General features: G+C 37.7%; 1 protein-coding gene across 1 annotated transcript in view; it reads right to left on the reverse strand.

The window, feature by feature from the left end:
- Window positions 1-318: 318 nt before the first annotated feature.
- Window positions 319-18,711, reverse strand: part of LOC135212306 (glutamate receptor ionotropic, delta-2-like) — a 19,578-nt gene continuing 1,185 nt past the window's right edge. The window contains exons 2-15 of the mRNA XM_064245727.1: window positions 18,514-18,566; window positions 17,587-17,692; window positions 17,056-17,150; window positions 16,228-16,388; window positions 11,866-12,059; window positions 10,736-10,978; window positions 10,245-10,372; window positions 9,476-9,597; window positions 4,965-5,196; window positions 3,340-3,485; window positions 2,787-2,885; window positions 1,531-1,697; window positions 719-848; window positions 319-531 (exon numbers count right to left, since the gene is read on the reverse strand). Of these exons, the coding sequence (XP_064101797.1) occupies window positions 448-531; window positions 719-848; window positions 1,531-1,697; window positions 2,787-2,885; window positions 3,340-3,485; window positions 4,965-5,196; window positions 9,476-9,597; window positions 10,245-10,372; window positions 10,736-10,978; window positions 11,866-12,059; window positions 16,228-16,388; window positions 17,056-17,150; window positions 17,587-17,692; window positions 18,514-18,541 (1,935 nt within the window). The 5' untranslated portion in view covers window positions 18,542-18,566 and the 3' untranslated portion in view covers window positions 319-447. The remainder of the gene's footprint in view (window positions 532-718; window positions 849-1,530; window positions 1,698-2,786; window positions 2,886-3,339; window positions 3,486-4,964; window positions 5,197-9,475; window positions 9,598-10,244; window positions 10,373-10,735; window positions 10,979-11,865; window positions 12,060-16,227; window positions 16,389-17,055; window positions 17,151-17,586; window positions 17,693-18,513; window positions 18,567-18,711) is intronic.

The following is an 18,711-nucleotide window of genomic DNA, read 5'->3' on the forward strand; positions in this document are numbered from 1 at the left end:
CTTCTTCAGCAGAGCTCATTATAACGTCTAGTTGAACCAAAGCTTGAAATACTTAACCTAATTTTCCTCGGAACCCTTTTTTTACCATTTTCAGTGTTAATATAACTTTTGAACCTAAGAGAATTAAGAGAACACAGTACGTTACATAGTACGACTCAAATAGTATTTGTTCTCTTCTCTCTTATGCTAAATGAAGCAGAACTCTGAAACTGACCAGCAATTGGACAGCTTATATAGTATTAAAAATCAATTTTATAGATATCACTAGTATCGTAAGGATTAACGAAACATCAGTATATATGCTGTAAAATTCTTTGTTCATATCCATAAATATTGCTTATATTATCTTTTTAAAAATTTATTACATTCACGTAACCAAGCTCTGTCTCTCTCTCTCTCTCTCTCTCTCTCTCTCTCTCTCTCTCTCTCTCTCTCTCTCTCTCTCTCTCAAACCAAGAAAAAGTAGACGTTTTCCATGAGTAATACCGCGGCAGACACCAATATCCCAATCACGACTATGAAGAATGCTGCCTAAAAAGAATAGAAAAAATAAAACATTTTTTAATTATTCATATAAAACTTTTTTGGATGTAATCGTGCTGTTTTATTTTGAATTGGTCATCATAATAGCTTCCTTAGTGACATTCTTTAACATCTCAGCGCAAATTTTATAGCAGTTTGATGCTCCTCGTAGGCCTAATCATAATATCCACGCTACCTGGAGGTGGGTGATGCTAATGGCCGAGATCTTGGGCCGACCATCTTCGGCCGAACGTTTCTCCGGTACTTTCCGAATTTCGTCCTTTTCCCATTTGACGTTCAGGCCCCCCTCCACCAGTCTCGCCAGTCTGCCGAAATGATGGGGACAGAGACGTTGAATTTAACTGAGTGACTTTCATTTAGGTATGACGCAGACGTAGGCCGGCCTATCTGATTAAAGGTGATAAGATGTGTTTGCGTAGCTTTGGGGCTTGATAATTAAGTTACGGAAGCGGAAATGTAGGTAGTCCTGCCCTACTGATGATCTAGGAGAGGAGAAGAGAACAGAGAGAGAGAGAGATAGGGGGGGGGGGGGACTTGAAAAGATTAATACATATATATATATATATGTGTGTGTGTGTGCACGAGCGCGTGTTTGATTCAGAAAACAAACAAGTTACAAAACATTCATAAAGAAAAAAATCTAGTACAAAATAAAAACGAGAGGGTAAGAAATAGTTAATATGCGGCTACAGAAGTGATAAAAACGTCATCATAGTGAAAGGATGAACAAAAGCCATCAGTAATGGAGAGAAAGAGAGAGAGAGAGAGAGAGAGAGAGAGAGAGAGAGAGAGAGAGAGAGAGAGAGAGAGAGGCGGCCAATTCGAAAAGCACAGGACGGACGGAGTTGGAGAACTCTTACAATGAAAGGGACTTAAGGTCTAAGAAGCTAAGAAGCGCAAGAATGCACTCTTTGGCAACCCTTCTCACGGGTGAGGTGCCAGGATCATATGGCACATAAAAAGGGGACAGAAAGACGACCCACTCACACTCGATTGAAGCTCTGGACGTAAGGGGACCCAGGGGGACAGGCGATGGCTGCATCCTGGGGGAAAAACGTCTCCTTCCCGAAGTGGAACTGACTGCTTCCGTATTTCTTGGCGATGGCATCTCCCAGGATAGCTGGCCCCATGTAGATGAATTTCTTCTCCAAGACCTTTATGCGTGGATGGAAGATGAAGAAGAAGAATGAGGTCACTATTGTTAACTCGAAGAATGAAGTCAATTTGTCAATTCATTGTTTTGCATTATTTTTTCGGGGGTGGGGTTGAGACTTCGGAAAATATACACCCCAAGGTCGAAGAAGAAGAAGAAGAAGAAGAAGAAGAAGAAGAAGAAGAAGAAGAAGAAGAAGAAGAAGAATAAGGTCACTCTTGTTAACTCGAAGATTGAAGTCAATTTGTCAATTCATTTTTTTGCTTTTTTTTTTGCTTTTTTGGTTTGAGACTTCAGGAAATATGCACCCAAGGTCGAAGAAGAAGAAAAAGAAGAATAAGGTCACACTTGTTAACCCGAAGAATGAAGTCAATTTGTCAATTCATTGTTTTGCTTTTTTTGAGGGGGGTTGGTTGGTCGAGACTTCAGGAAATATACACCCAAGGTCGAAGAAGAAGAAGAAGAATGAGGTTACTGTTGTTAACTCGAAGATTGAAGTCAATTTGTCAATTCATTGTTTTGCTTTTTTTTTTTTTCTGTTTGTTCGAAACTTCGGGAAATATACACCCAAGGCCTGTAGACCTTGTATACACCGTTCTTAATTATTATTCCTTTAACTGCAACTAACTGCAAAAGTGAACATTTCGTAGAATGAGGTCACTGTTGTTAATTCGAAGAATGAAGTCAATTTGTCAATTCATTGTTTTTTTTGTTTTTGTTTTTTTATTTGTTCGAGACTTCGGGAAATATAGACCTTGTATGCACCGTTCTTAAATTATTCCTTTAACTGCTACTAACTGTAAAAGTGAACCAATCATCATTTTCCATACTACTATCTACGTAATTACATTTGTTATCCAGACAGAAAGGAAGGTTTCAAGATTCCGTAAGTTAACTATTGCTTATTTTGGAAAACTATAAGATTCTACCATTATTGATCTTGTGAAAGATGACAGAATAGGCAAGAGAGGCTGTACCAATGCCACGTAGATCTCTCCTCTTCGGTCTGCCTCAGTTAACAGAAATACAGACAAGAATGGAATCAAAAGTGCACGAAAAGGATTATTCAAAAGATTTTTTTTATACTTACTCTCGCGATACCCGTAGCAGGGCTGTCTACGAAGCTCTTGGACCTGTCTTCGTGATTGAAAAGCTTCCACGTGTCCTTGTAGATGCCGTAAGTCGCATCCTGGACCACCATTTAAAGAAAAAATCAAAGGCAAATCATAAACGAAATTGTTAAGGCGGCCGAAAATCATACGAGGAAAGGAGGAGGTGGAAATGAGATTGAAACATTATCTGTCAATGTAAATTTACCAGAGAATGTTGACAAGAATTCTCTCTCTCTCTCTCTCCTCTCTCTCTCTCTCTCTCTCTCTCTCTCTCTCTCTCTCTTAATCTTTTAAAGGGAGGAAATAAATACCGAAGCAAAAGCAAAAAGTATTTACTTGGATCTCTCTCTCTCTCTCTCTCTCTCTCTCTCTCTCTCTCTCTGTTTTACTTGGAAGAATCTGGTCACATAATAAGTTATACATGCTGACTGATTTTTCTTTTAGTTACTGTAATGGCCTAATTACCTGGTATTCCTTTTCTAACGCTAAAGAAGAATAGAAAATCCAATGTTTCTCTATTTCACATCTCACCCTGAAGAGATATTCGTTGGTCGAGTCAGCCATCACGCCAATGGTAAAACCATCTTTCACGGCCCTGGGCAACTCCTCCAAAGAGTCGACGGGTTTCTCGTACGACGGAACGGCCAGCACGGCTGTCAGCATTCCGGAATACAAGGCTGGAATATTTGACGTGCATGAGTGTTTCCCCAAAACCATAAATCTTCATACATAAGAAAAGAAGTTAAGTATATCTCAGTTTTATATCTTAGTTTTACCAGACCACTGAGCTGATTAACAGCTCTCCTAGGGCTGGCCCGAAGGATTAGATATTTTTACGTGACTAGGAACCAATTGGTTACCTAGCAACGGGACCTACAGCTTATTGTGGGATCCGAACCACATTTTATCGAGAAATTAATTTCTATCACCAGAAATAAATTCCTCAGGTTCCGCGTTGGCCGAACCGAGAATCGAACTCCGGACCACCGGATTCATTGATAGGAGCTTGCTAGAAAGTTTAGGGTTATTATTACTATATATTTCTATCACAGTCAACCTATTCGACTTAGTGGCATTTACAGTGTGGGGTTCCGGGTTGCATCCTGCCTCCTTAGGAGTCCATCACTTTTCTTACTATGTGCGCTGTTTGTAGGAGTACACTTCTGCATGCTGAATCATTATTATTATTATTATTATTATTATTATTATTATTATTATTATTATTATTATTATTGTTATTATTATTATTATTATTATTATTATTATTATTATTATTATTATTATAAATCCTGTTCTAAACAAAATACCACTTTCAGCATTATTCCCAATTTGAATATTGGTCAATTACTGCGAAGTATCGCAGAGCCAGAAAAGCGAGTAATAAGAAAAATAGGAAAGATAATATATAAGTTTAATTCGCTGAATTCTGCCATTTTATTCAACAGTTATATTATTATTATTATTATTATTATTATTATTATTATTATTATTATTATTATTATTCAGAAGATGAACCCTATCAAGACCTGAAAATAGAAATAATAATGATATGGGATATGCCAGTGGAAATTATACCCATAATCATAGGAACACTAGGCACGATCCCAAGATCCCTGAAAAAGAATCTGGGAAAACTAGAGGCTGAAGTAGCTCCAGGACTCGTGCAGAAGAGTGTACTCCTAGAAACAGCGCCCATAGTAAGAAAGTGATGGATTCCTAAGGAGGCAGGATGCAACCCGGAACCCCACACTACAAATGCCACCCAGTCGATTTGGAGGACTGTGATAGACCCAAAAAAGTAAATAAATAAATACATAATAATAATAATAATAATAATAATAATAATAATAATAATAATAATAATAATAATAATAATAATAATAATAATAATAATGGAGAAAACAAATCCACAGTTATGTAAATGTACATATATTTAAATTGATAAGGGGAACCGAACAGATTCTCGAAAACAATCCTTGTTGTTATTATTAAATATATGTACATTTACATAACTGTGGATTTGTTTCTCCATTTGAAGACTCGTGCTACTATGAGGATTTTTTTATAATAATAATAATAATAATATAATAATAATAATAATAATAATAATAATAATAATAACAAGTCCATGACTATTCAACTTCTCGTCATCTCACCTGACACGACGAGGCAGAAGAGGTACCACGACAGAAAGATGACCTTCTCAGGCCACTTAAGAGGAGAGACGCGATTGTCTTGCAAAACCAGGTTACTGAACATCCCGAAGACGTACTCCTGGACCTTCCTGAGACTTGGGCCTTCTTTCCAGTCCTCTGGGTCTAGAGAGACCGACGCCAGGTAGGCCAGAGGTCCCATGACGAGGGTAGTGGCCATGATGCAGATCCATACCTGTTTGGGAGACGACAGGAGTCCTAATTAATAATAATAATAAAAAATAATAATAATTAAAATAAAATAATAATAAAAATAATAATAATAATAATAATAATGATAATATGTGGCGCTGTGGAGGAGTGGGTTAAGTCGTCAATGGACCTTAAGTCAAGTTAAGCAACATTGGGCTGGTCAGTCGTTGGATGGGTGACCGCTCTCTTCGGCGTTGATTCCGTGGGAAAGGATCTTTACCAAAATTTCCTCAGTCTACTCAGCTGTAAATGAGTACCTATCCCTGATGGGGTAGGGTCCAGCTATGGGTTAAAAAGCAAAGAAATGAAGGAATAAACGACAACGACGTAAATGGAACCTCTTGGCAAACAGAGGAGCTTCGTCCGGCAACACCAGGTATTCAACCCAATTGAAGGGGAAGACGGTCAGTATCTTGGAGGTCGTCATCCAGCAACTGATCACCACAACGACAGTAATCAACAGCCTGAGACTGGAGCTACAGAGGCAAAAAGGAGAAATGGACAAGAGAAGAAAGAAAAGGACGGAAATATGGAGATGCTACATCAGAAGCAACCCGACGGAGAGAGGATAAGAAGAAGATTGGTCAACATCTGGAATGAGAGGAATAACACCCCCCAAACAGAGCAGAGGCTGGCAGACCAAGTAAGGAACATAAAGAAAAAGAATTGGCTCTCCCCAACAGAAAGAGAAGAACTGGAAAGGGAAATGTCACACGACAACGAATTACACGAAGACGAAAACTGGAGAGACGATGCCACAGAAGACGACAGGGAGGATGAGGTATCAACAACGACACACGAAGAAACACCGACGAAGTAACAGAGAGGACGGATGGGTAGAAAGATTAGACCATGGATGGAGCCAGATACAGAGAGAACAAAGATCCCCTCCATGAAAGCCTACACACCAAGAAATTAAGGGAGAAAACAAGTGAGGTCAATGAAATAATGGGCACAATACACACCACCAGTATCACAGAAACAAATAACTTGGTATATGCAGGAGCAAGATTAGTAGCAGAACTGATGGGGATTCGAACACCAACCACACCACCAGCACAACCAACCAGCAGAAACCAAAACAGCAACCTCCTTGGAAAAAGGCGCCTGGAAAAAGGCTAAGAAGCAAGAAAACAAGGGAGGAACTCAACGAGAAAATACAAAGTACAAGAGAGGGGGACTAAACAACACAATAAAGATGTAAAACAGAGGCTTAAGGCCAAAGCACATAAGATCCAACGGTACATGAACAGGAATAAGGGATACCAACAGAACAAACTATCCGGAACCAACCAGAAAAGACTATACAGCCAACTAAGAGGGGAAGACAACCACCAGAAATTCCTGAAGCCGAACCAAGTAAGAGACTCTGGGAAAACATTTGGAGCAATCCGGTATCACACAACAAACATGCAACATGGCTCCGGGAAGTCAAGGAAGAAGAAACAGGGAGAATAAACAAAGATTCACAGAGATCACGACAGACACAATCAGACACCAACTAAAGAAAATGCCAAACTGGAAAAGCCCCAGGTCCCGATGAAGTCCATGGATACTGGCTCAAAAACTTCAAGGCCCTACACCCACGATAGCAGAACACTCCAGCATTGTATCTCAAATCACCATGCACCCAAATGGATGACCACAGGAAGAACATACCTTAGTACAAAAAGACAAGAGTAAGGGAAATATAGCCAGTAACTACAGGCCTATCGCCTGCCTACCAATAATGTGGAAGTTACTAACAGGTATCATCATGAAAGCTATACAATTACCTAGAGGAGACAAAACACCATCCCCCACCAACAGAAAGGCTGCAGAAGGAAGTGTAGAGGCACAAAAGACCAGCTCCTGATAGAACAAAATGGTAATGAAGAACAGTAGGAGAAGGAAAACCAACCTATAAGAAAGCCTTCGACATGGCTAATAGAATGCCTGAAAATATATGGGGCACAGGCAAACACCATCAGCTTCATCAAAAATATAATGCGCAACTGGAATACAATACTTACAAGCTCTGGAATAAGACTAGCAGAGGGATCTTCCAGGGCGACTCACTGTCCCCACTACTCTTCGTAGTAGCCATGATTCCCATGACAAAAGTACTACAGAAGATGGATGCCGGGTTACCAACTCAAGGAAAGAGGCAACAGAATCAACCATCTATGTTCATGGACGACATCAAGGTGTATGGTAAGAGCATCAAGGAAATAGATACCCTAATCCAGACTGTAAGGATTGTATCTGGGGACATCAGGATGGAGTTTGGAATAGGAAAATGCGCCTTAGTCAACATACAAAAAGGCAAAGTAACGAGAACTGAAGGGATAAAGCTACCAGATGGGAGCAACATCAAACACATAGATGAGACAGGATACAAATACCTGGGAATAATGGAAGGAGGGGATATAAAACACCAAGAGATGAAGGACACGATCAGGAAAGAATATATGCAGAGACTCAAGGCGATACTCAAGTCAAAACTCAACGCCGGAAATATGATAAAAGCCATAAACACATGGGCAGTGCCAGTAATCAGATACAGACTAAAGAACTAGCCAGCGATGACACATGGCAATGGCTACAGAGGGGAGAGCTAAAGAAGGGAATGGAGATAACAGCGTCACAAGATATGTTCAAAGAACGATAGACGGAAATAACATCTCTCCCATATGTAGGAAGTGCAATACGAAAAATTAAACCATAAACCACATAGCAAGCGAATGCCCGGCACTTGCACAGAACCAGTACAAAAAGAGGCATGATTCAGTGGCAAAAGCTCCATGGAGCTGTGCAAGAAACATCAGACTACCTTGCAGTAATAAGGGGTACGAGCACCAACCTGAGGGAGTGATAGAAAACGATCAGGCAAAGATCCTCTGGGACTATGGTATCAGAACGGATAGGGTGATACGTGCAAACAGACCAGACGTGACGTTTTTATTGACAAAGTCAAGAAGAAAGTATCACTCATTGATGTCGCAATACCATGGGACACCAGAGTTGAAGAGAAAGAGAGGGAAAAAATGATAAGTATCAAGATCTGAAAATAGAAATAAGAAGGATATGGGATATGCCAGTGGAAATCGTACCCATAATCATAGGAGTACTAGGCACGATCCCAAGATCCCTGAAAAGGAATCTAGAAAAACTAGAGGCTGAAGTAGCTCCAGGACTCATGCAGAAGAGTGTGATCCTAGAAACGGCACACATAGTAAGAAAAGTGATAGACTCTAAGGAGGCAGGATGTTAACCCGGAACCCCCACATATAAATACCACCCAGTCGAATTGGAGGACTGTGATAGAGCAAAAAAAAGAAAAAAAAAAAAAATAATAATAATAATAATAATAATAATAATAATAATAATAATGCTCTAAAGGGTCCACAATAATACAAAGTGTTAAGAGTCCGTTTATAATTTTTAAGACCTTACAAAAGCTTTCGAACCCTTCCCTGTGTTCATCTTCAGTCCAAATGAGCAATCACTTACAAAGGGAAGGGTTCGAAAGCTTTTTGTAAAGTCTTAAAAATTATACACGGACTCTTAAAACTTTGTATTATTGTGGACCCTTTAGAATATTATATATTCTCTCGCGATAGAGAGTTTTTCCCTAATAATAATAATAATTAATAATAATAATCAATAATAATAATAATAATAATAATAATAATAATGGGAAACGAGTTAGGCCCATGAGAAAAAATTTATCTTGCTTCTATTGAACCAAACATTGAAATAGACACCTTGTGATGATTAAACTTCAAAAGGTTGCAGCTACGATAGCAAAGAGCACCAGGCAAGCAGCCGCATCCCCCTCTCCCCTTTTCCCACATCGCCCCCCCCGAAAAAAAAAATAATAAAACCGAATATAGACTCAAGCACAGTCAGGAAAATTAATAAATAGGTGTTATACATATTTAGGAAAAGAATTGACAATACATAATCTTAAGGTCCGGCGTTGAATGACAATATCCGGTTGAAATAAATCAAGATTAATAAATGGAATATATCTTTTGAAGCTGTTGATAAGAGTATTGCTTATTCGAACGTGCGTGGCATTAGTTTAGCACTGAAAATGAACTTTAATATTTGGACCACTTGAGGTAGTTTAATGCCAAGATGCTATAGTGGCGAAAATTGTACTCGACTTCCCAGATTTTTCCACTCGAACCAAAACAAACTCTGTGTGGTGGAATATCGTACAAAGCATCACACATATGACATATGTAACCGCACCACATTAAATAAAATAACAATACCAGAGAATCGAAGGAGGACATGACCGCCAAAGCCCTGTTCTTCTGCCTGGGGGCCCTCGAGTAGATCTTCAGCAGTCCGCGGTAATATCCGATGGTGAAGTCCACGACTTCTTCCCTCTTCTCTGCAATTGGAAAGGTGTTGACTGACCTATACTCGAGTCCGAGGAGTCTTAGTCTCACTTGGGCTTTTTGATGGTTAAGCAGACCTCTAAATCACGAAAATGGCGTAGTTTTGACAAAAACAAAATATTGCAATGCAGTTGTAACATATCTTACAAGAGTGTAACGACAATAATAGCTAATACTAATGATATCATCATTACTACTATAGTAGATTCACATCAACCGTGCACTATTTGATGTCTAGGCCAAGTTCCTTACGACGCTCATGATTGGCTGTTGATGAGCCAGTCACAGGGCGGGAGACTCTGTCTCTCTCGAGAGTTCACACGGTTAGGATGCATGTTCCACCTCTCACGAGGGATACTTTTGAAAGCATCCCTCAGGAGAGGCAGAACCTAGATCCTATCCATATGAACTCTCTCTCGAGAGAGAGACAGAGTTTCCAGCCCTGTGATTGGCTTATCAGCAGCCAATCAGGAGCGTCGTAAGGGACTGGCCTAGATATCAAATGCACTGTTGTGAAGCTACTATAACTAATACTATTGTCACTACTAACCAATACAACTGGTTGCAATTACTTCTACAACGTATACTGATAATAACAGTAGCATTTATCACAGCCACTAGTCACTATTACTACTAGTACCATTGATGGCGATGATAGTGATAGCCAGGTGTGCCTCCCGTCTCGACACCATGCCAATCATACCCGTCACTGTACCGTCAGCTTGGGGGTAGCCCCAAGCACCGTCTGATGGACGGACTACGCGGTACCTGTTCCCGGAGGAGGGGAAAAACAGAGGTTACGTCACGATTCATATGACGTCACTGTTTAAGTGACGTCACTACTTTTTTAACACTGTTGTGGCTTTTAATTCTCGATATTATAGTCTCGTTACAGGGGTTCCTTGTTTCAATAATAATAATAATAATAATAATAATAATAATAATAATAATAATAATAAGAAGAAGAAGAAGAAGAAGAAGAAGAAGAAGAAGAAGAAGAAGAAGAAAATATAGAAATTTAGAAGTATGGAGGTATTTGCAAATAATAATAATAATAATAATAATAATAATAATAATAAAGAATAATAATAATAATAATAATAATAATAATAATAATAACAAACCACTCACGTAAAATTCAAGGCAGAACTCAAGGTCTCCACGATCCTGACATCAATGCCCTCCTTGGCCTCGTAACTCCCGTCCGGGTATTGCTGCCCCAGGGCAAAGAAGGGCCACACGTTCAGGGCCGTCACGGTCAACGTCCTCCCCCGCATGTTCTTGTACAGACCCAGGTCATTCGAGGTCACCATCTGGCGGAGACCGCGGACACCATCTCTGCTGCTCTTGTCCCAGACGCCTCGATAGGCAAACCTATCAGTGGGGTGTTTATTACCCGTTTAGACCAGGGGTTCTTGACAGGGGGGAGGGGGGTTTCCATACCCCTTGGGGGTATGAGAACCACATGTTGGGGGTTTGTATATATTTGATTATGTGTCAGTGTAATACATGGGTACCTTTCGTAAATGAATAACTTTATAAAACTGAAAAATCCCATTGATTTGCTTGCATGTTCTATTCCTAGCTATTCATACCTAAACGACGCTAGAAAGAACTAACCAATCAATCAATCAATTCATACGTAAAGTTTGTATTAAACTATGTATATTAAGTTATATTCTCAACAAATAGGGCTTAAGTGGACTGATAAACATTATTTCTATACTTCAGTGAAATGATGGAAGTTGGAATACACAGTTGGAATATAGGATTTAGGCCAAATGCCAAGCAAGCGCTGGGACCTGTGAGGTCATTCAGCGCTGGAAGGGAAATTGACATTAATGAGGTTTGAAAGGTGTAACAGGAGGGAAACGTCACTTGTTAGGAGAGGGTGGAAAGGAAGATGGAAGAAAGAGAATATGAACGGAGGTACTATAAAAGGAATGAAAGGGGTTGCAGCTAGGGGCAGAAGGGACGCTGCAAAGGACCTTTAAGTAATGCCTACAGTGCATCATATGAGGTTCAATGACGCCACTGTTATCCTACGGGGACTTTGTACTTTATCTTCCCAATTTTCTAGATCCTTTTACCTTACTGTTCAACCTCTCCAACTCCCTTTTTTCACTGTCTAGAGCGCTGAATGACTGAAAGTATACCAGTGCTTAACTTGACAGTCTAGATTTTTTTCATAAAATCATAAATCCATAAGTCAATCAATAACCAGATTAGGGAATGAATCGCCAAAGAATATGTCCACTTACCCCATGGTACCACGGAAGGTCAGGCGGGACGTAAACACCGAGAGGTGTCCCACCGAAATTCTGGTCAAGATGGCCACCTGGGTCCCTTCGTTCAAGATCCCATCCAGCCACGCCATCACTCCGTCTCTTTCCGTTTCTCCTTCCACCATCAAAATCCACCTCACCCAGTGGCTCTCCAGACGTAGGTTCCGGATCTAGAGGGAGAGTTTTTGAAGCTGTGGGATAAACACTATCGAAACTTTCTTAGATAGTGACCCTAAAGGGTTTCAACCCGGCATATACCCACCTTTGTGGCGTGTTGAGTACAAGCCCTTTGGGGATTACCGTAAAAACATATACAAAAGACTGTAAATATCATAAAGATAATGACGCGCAATAAATATTAGTCGTAGGTGACCAACCCCGAAAACCCTCGAGGGTCACTATTTAGGAAAGATTCCTACTTGGCTATGTGTCTATAGAAGGTGCCATTAAAGGGTTATTCGTGGCAAAAAAGATAAAAGGGTTATTCGTGGCCAAAAAGATGCGTTCAAATGGCTGAAAGCGTTGAAAAGACGAAGTAGCGTAGTTCTAGGTTGTCTGGACAAGTTGAAAGAATAGAAAGGATTGAGTAGGTGGGAAGTATATGTGATTCGGAAGAGCTGCAAGAAGCGAGAGCTTGAGAATGCAAATATATATATATATATATATATATATATATATATATATATATATATATATATATATATATATATATCTAGTGGCTGGACAGAATGGTAGAGGTTTAGTAATGGTGAGGCCTAAATACACAGAGAGTAAAAGGGTGTATAACCTACATGTAAGGGCTAGTGATAAAAAATGAGGTGTACAAATTGAAAATCCTCAGTACCCAGAGAGTGCAAGAGATCAAGAGTGCATTTACCATATATGTGAAACCCAGAGACAGAAAGTGTTCATAGCATGGACAAGATAAGGAACTGGAATTCAGAAGCTCCAATTTCCAGGAAGTAAAGCAGCGCTTGCGATATAGAAGTGTGACGTAGTGCCAGAGAGATTGTTATCAGAAGACATCAGATGAGGTGCTGCAGATTCTCCAGTGTCCAGAAAGTGCAAGACCGCAGGCAACATAGCCGTCAGTATCCAGAAAGTGCCAGAGCGAAGCAATAGGGGTTTGAGAGCTAGATAAGAGAGAGATAGAGAAATTGTTGACAAGATGACTTAGATAAGGTGTGGTGAGAGAAGTCCCTTATCTAAGACGTGCAAGAAAGCATGCAACCTACGCGTGAGACTTTGAGACAGTGAAAATGTTGATAAGATGGATTTAAAATGAGGTGTTGAAATGAAGAGTGATCCCATGAAGTATTTTGAGGGATGAAATGAAAATGGTATTATATTGTAATTAGCATGATATGCAGGAATCACAGATGTGCGTGCAAGATAGACGTGAATGACACAGAGTGTGTGTGTGTGTGTGTAAATGCACTGTTGATGACCCATCCGTGAAGGTGTAACCATATATATATATATATATATATATATATATATATATATATATATATATATATATATATATATATATATATAGATGTGTTGTGTGTGTGTGTTTGTTTATAATCACAGTAGATGCACGTGACTTCATAAATAAGCGAATACCACGGGAAAATGATAGTCAGAAATCCAAGCGCTTTCGTCTTTACTCAGACATCGTCAAGGAGCTACTAAAGTACAATTGGAGAGGAAGGTCTCAGATACAAACAAGATCAGGAATACCAGATGGTTAATTATCAAAAGGGCAAAAAATTAAAAGGGATAATCCAGGATTATCGGATATCACACAGTCACAAACTTAAACAGATTCTGACCCTAACCGAAATTACAAAGTATCTTTACAGTCCAAAACATGTAAAAACTGAATATATTAATTTTGTTGCTTATATTTATCTACAACTTTTTTCATTATGAAAGCATCAAGTTTAAATAAACCAAGACTTAAATTTAGAACATTTCTATTATTTGACTTGATAAAACAAGATTCAATGATATTCCTTTTAACTGTGTCATTACATGGGACTAAGGCTCTTGCTTGAACTCCAGTTTTAATAGGATGGTCTAAATCTCTCATATGTACGAATAATGCATTCGATATTTGCCCAGTTCTCACTGAATATTGATGTGGCTTGAGACGCTGTGAAAGAGATTTGCCGGTCTGTCCGTAATAGACTTTATCACACTTTTTGCAAGGAATTTCATATATGCAGCCTGGAAGATCTTTAGAAGAATTTTTGATTACTAAACTCTTGACATTAATATTACTGAAAACAACATTTATGTTAAAAAGCTTTAAAATTCTAGGAATATCTAAAAACCTTTCATCATAAGGTAATTTTAGAATGTTATGCTTACTAAATTCAAGTTTGTCATTAGTTGAATAAAATGTTTTTCTAGCTCTTTTCCATGCCACATCTACAAAGGTCCTTGGGTATTTTAGTTTCAATGCAATATCATAAATAGTTTTAATTTCAGCGTCAATAAACTGCGGGCTACGGACATGTAAAGCCCTTAGGAACATCCCAGAAAAAACAGAGAATTTAACATTTTGATGGTGATTGGAGTAGTAATGAACAAAAGAGGCAATATTAGTTGATTTTCGAAAGACTGAAAAGGTGAAATTTCTATCATTTCTATGGACAGTTACATCAAGAAAATTCAAATTACAATTTCTTTCTTCCTCTAACAGTAAATTTTATAGAAGGGACTAAATTATTGAGATTATTAAGGAACTTCCTGGAGGTTTTCGTGAACTGGCCAAATACAGAAGATATCATCCACATATCTAAACCAATAACTTTTTGGGGCAAAATTCTTGGTAAGAGTTTTGTCTCAAAAATTACATGTAAATATTGCTAAGGACAGGAGATAAGGGATTACCCATAGCCATGCCAAACTTTTGTACAAAAATTCCCCATTGAAACAAAATTTACTATCTTGATACATAACCTTATGAGAACTAATGAGATTTGCTACACTTAAGGGAATGTCATGACGCTCTAATTCCTCTTCCCAATATTCAAGTAAGTCATCTACAGGCACTTTTGTAAATAAAGAGACAACATCAAAATTAAACATATTAAAATCATAATTCAAATTTAAACTATTCAATTTGTTCATAAAATCAACATTGTTTATTGACGCTGAAATTAAAACTATTTATGATATTGCATTGAAACTAAAATACCCAAGGACTTTTGTAGATGTGGCATGGAAAAGAGCTAGAAAAACATTTTATTTAACTAATGACAAACTTGAATTTAGTAAGCATAACATTCTAAAATTACCTTATGATGAAAGGTTTTTAGATATTCCTAGAATTTTAAAGCTTTTTAACATAAATGTTGTTTTCAGTAATATTAATGTCAAGAGTTAGTAATCAAAAATTCTTCTAAAGATCTTCCAGGCTGCATATATGAAATTCCTTGCAAAAGTGTGATAAAGTCTATTACTGACAGACCGGCAAATCTCTTTCACAGCGTCTCAAGCAACATCAATATTCTGTGAGAACTGGGCAAATATCGAATGCATTATTCGTACATATGAGAGATTTAGACCATCCTATTAATTGGAGTCAAGCAAGAGCCTTAGTCCCATGTAATGACACAGTTAAAAGGAATATCATTGAATCTTGTTTTATCAAGTCAAATAATAGAAATGTTCTAAATTTAAGTCTTGGTTTATTTAAACTTGATGCTTTCATAATGAAAAAAGTTGTAGATAAATATAAGCAACAAAATTAATATATTCAGTTTTTACATGTTTTGGACTGTAAAGATACTTTGTAATTTCGGTTAGGGTCAGAATCTGTTTAAGTTTGTGACCGTGTGATATCCGATAATCCTGGATTATCCCTTTTAATTTTTTGCCCTTTTGATAATTAACCATCTGGTATTCCTGATCTTGTTTGTATCTGAGACCTTGTCTGAGTAAAGACGAAAGCGCTTTGATTTCTGACTATCATTTTCCCGTGGTATTCGCTTATATATGTGTGTGTGTGTGTGTGTGTGTGTATGTGTGTGTGCATAGTAATGTATATATATATATATATATATATATATATATATATATATATATATATATATATATATATATATATATAATGTGGATGGAAATCAATGATAAGAAATTCCCCAAAGGGATTTTGTAATTTTTTACTTATTGAAAGCCTTAACTTACTTTCAGTCTATTTATTCATTTAAATTTTTTTTACGTATATTTTTTGACAAAGGCTATATTCTGACACGTCAGTTCCGTAGTAAAAAGATAAACTGACAGATTTCTTGACGAGTGACTCCTCAACCCAAATCACAGACGAAAGCGATGTGAAATTACCTTTTGAAAAACATCCAAGATGTTCTGGGAGGAGCAGAGAGTCAGCAAAAACGTCGCTCCTGACGATGGCGGCTTCAACAGCTGCTGTAACGACATCGCTCGCTCGTACAGGAACATCGTCAGCCCGGCTGGGATGTTCTTGAAGACGCTGCTTGCAGTTTCTGGTCAGTTTGGGGGAATGGGTGTCCACTTTTAAGAAAGTCTGAACTGGGTGTTCGCTTTCAGAAAGTAATAACAATGTAGTTCGCGTAAAATATTTAAGGATTCTGAACTGGGTGCCCACTTTCAGAAAGTAATTACACTATAGTTAATGTAAAATATTTAAGGATATTCCAGATTATACATACGCAACCAGATAGAATAAAATAGAATATAAGAGTTAGGCCAGAGGCCAAGCCCTGGAACCTATGAAGTCATTCAGCGCTTTAAAGGAAACTAAGAGTATAGAAGGTTTGAAAGGTGTTGCAGGAGGGAAGCATCAAAGCAATTGCACTATGAATCAATTGTTAGGAGAGGGTGGATAGTACGATGGAAGAGAGAGAATATGAATTATTGTGGTACAGAAAAAGTAATGGAAGAATTCGTCCCTTTTTGAGGAACTGCCGCATTGCATTTGTTTTTTTCAAGATTTTGAGTTTTCCGGTCAAAGTGTCTCAGTTTTCGGTACTCTATAACATGTCAAAATTTCATCTGCCAGCGTTGTCTCATTTTCCAGCAACATTTCCACGAAAGATGAGGTGATTAAAAGCTTTGAATAATATCAAAATTCTCTGAAGCCTATTTTCTCGGAATGAGGACATTCGTCAGACTAGCGACAAATTGTCATACCTTCATGTTGTCTATCGTAGAGAAGTTCGAAGTGAATGGACGGATCCTTGTTCAACTCTTCAATTATCGCTCGAATGTCGGTTGATAATGGTTCACTGTAAAGAATAATTACTGTTGTTAGTGCATAAAATAAATCTAGACTCAGAGCCAGGCGGTGAAATCCAATCAACTGATATTATCACAGTAATGCTCATAGACGAAAGTACTCTAAATTGTAACAAAAATGCATTTTGATAGGTCTTGAAATAGTATTTTCTACTATTCGTTCTACGATCTATCGTTTAATCTGGGACAAACGATAAGGGGTCTTCCAGAACTTATACATATTCCTCTGTCCAAACGAACGGAAATCACGCCTTGCTTAGAACCGTCAGCCGAAATTTTATAAACTGCTATGGCTAACTATTTTCTGGCTTACATCTCGGTTACAAAACCTTCCAGAATTCCTCTCTCTCTCTCTCTCTCTCTCTCTCTCTCTCTCTCTCTCTCTCTCTCTCTTTTACCACAACCTCACAATATAGTAAATCCCACCTTGAATCCTTGTGGGTGGCTGATAATTCCTGACTGCTGTTGACAGAGACCTTGGCCAATATGTTCACGCAGTCCACGAAATCGAGGAGCGAGGTCACGAAGAACACTGTTCAGAGATGATTACAAAATCTTAAGATCTCTATAAATACAAATACAGTAATACCTCAATTTTAAAGGACTTCTGTACTTATCGGCTGTCGCATTTTGATGATTTTTTCCTATGCCACCATTCTGGATTTGATAAATTGGTTAATATAGCTCTTAAATCGATTGTTAATAGTAATGTATCAATTAGTTTGGGTTAGGAACTATGTGGATATTATGTTAGATATAATATCGAGAAAATATACAAGAGGAGGTAATGGTACAGGGTTTTAGTTACTTAACGGAATTGTTACTTCAAGATGAAATATTCGATGCAATCGTGTGATTAGATAAGTTAAGGCGCGTTGATAGAGAAGCAGTTACCTTCCCTTGATTTTTAGAATTGGGAGAGATGCACTTATTAACTAATCTCTGCAAAGACTCTTTTGCACCCATTGTAGGTCAGGAATCATAAATGGCATTGATACTAAGTGTATTGAACCATTAATATATTTTTAGTATTTTTTATTTAACTTATGTAGGATCATCCATGTTAACTTTCTTATATATTTTGTTTAACTCTGTGACCTGAAGGTTCGTAAAATAAACGAAAGTACTTAGTCTTAGCTGATAATTAAATTGAGTATATATATACTATATCTATATATATATATAATATATATATATATATATATATATATATATATATATACGTATACTTATACATACATTCATAAATATATATAAACATGTATATATATACATATATAAATGAATTATATATACATATATACATTATTTATATATATGCATATATATTAAATCTATTCACTTTTACCTTACCAATGCGGAGGTAGATGGCGATGTTCATGTCGTTGTTTCAATGACTTCAGTACCTGTAGTGAAAAATTTATTAAATCCCTATTTGCAATAGATAAAATAGAATCATTTCCATGAAGTCAAATTTTGCACTCAAACAAACCAAGTCAAACACAAACACATGTATATATAAAGTGGAGATGGTATAAACACTTAAAAAGC

This window comes from Macrobrachium nipponense, chromosome 40 (genome assembly GCF_015104395.2).
Source record: "Macrobrachium nipponense isolate FS-2020 chromosome 40, ASM1510439v2, whole genome shotgun sequence".
NCBI lineage: Eukaryota > Metazoa > Arthropoda > Malacostraca > Decapoda > Palaemonidae > Macrobrachium > Macrobrachium nipponense.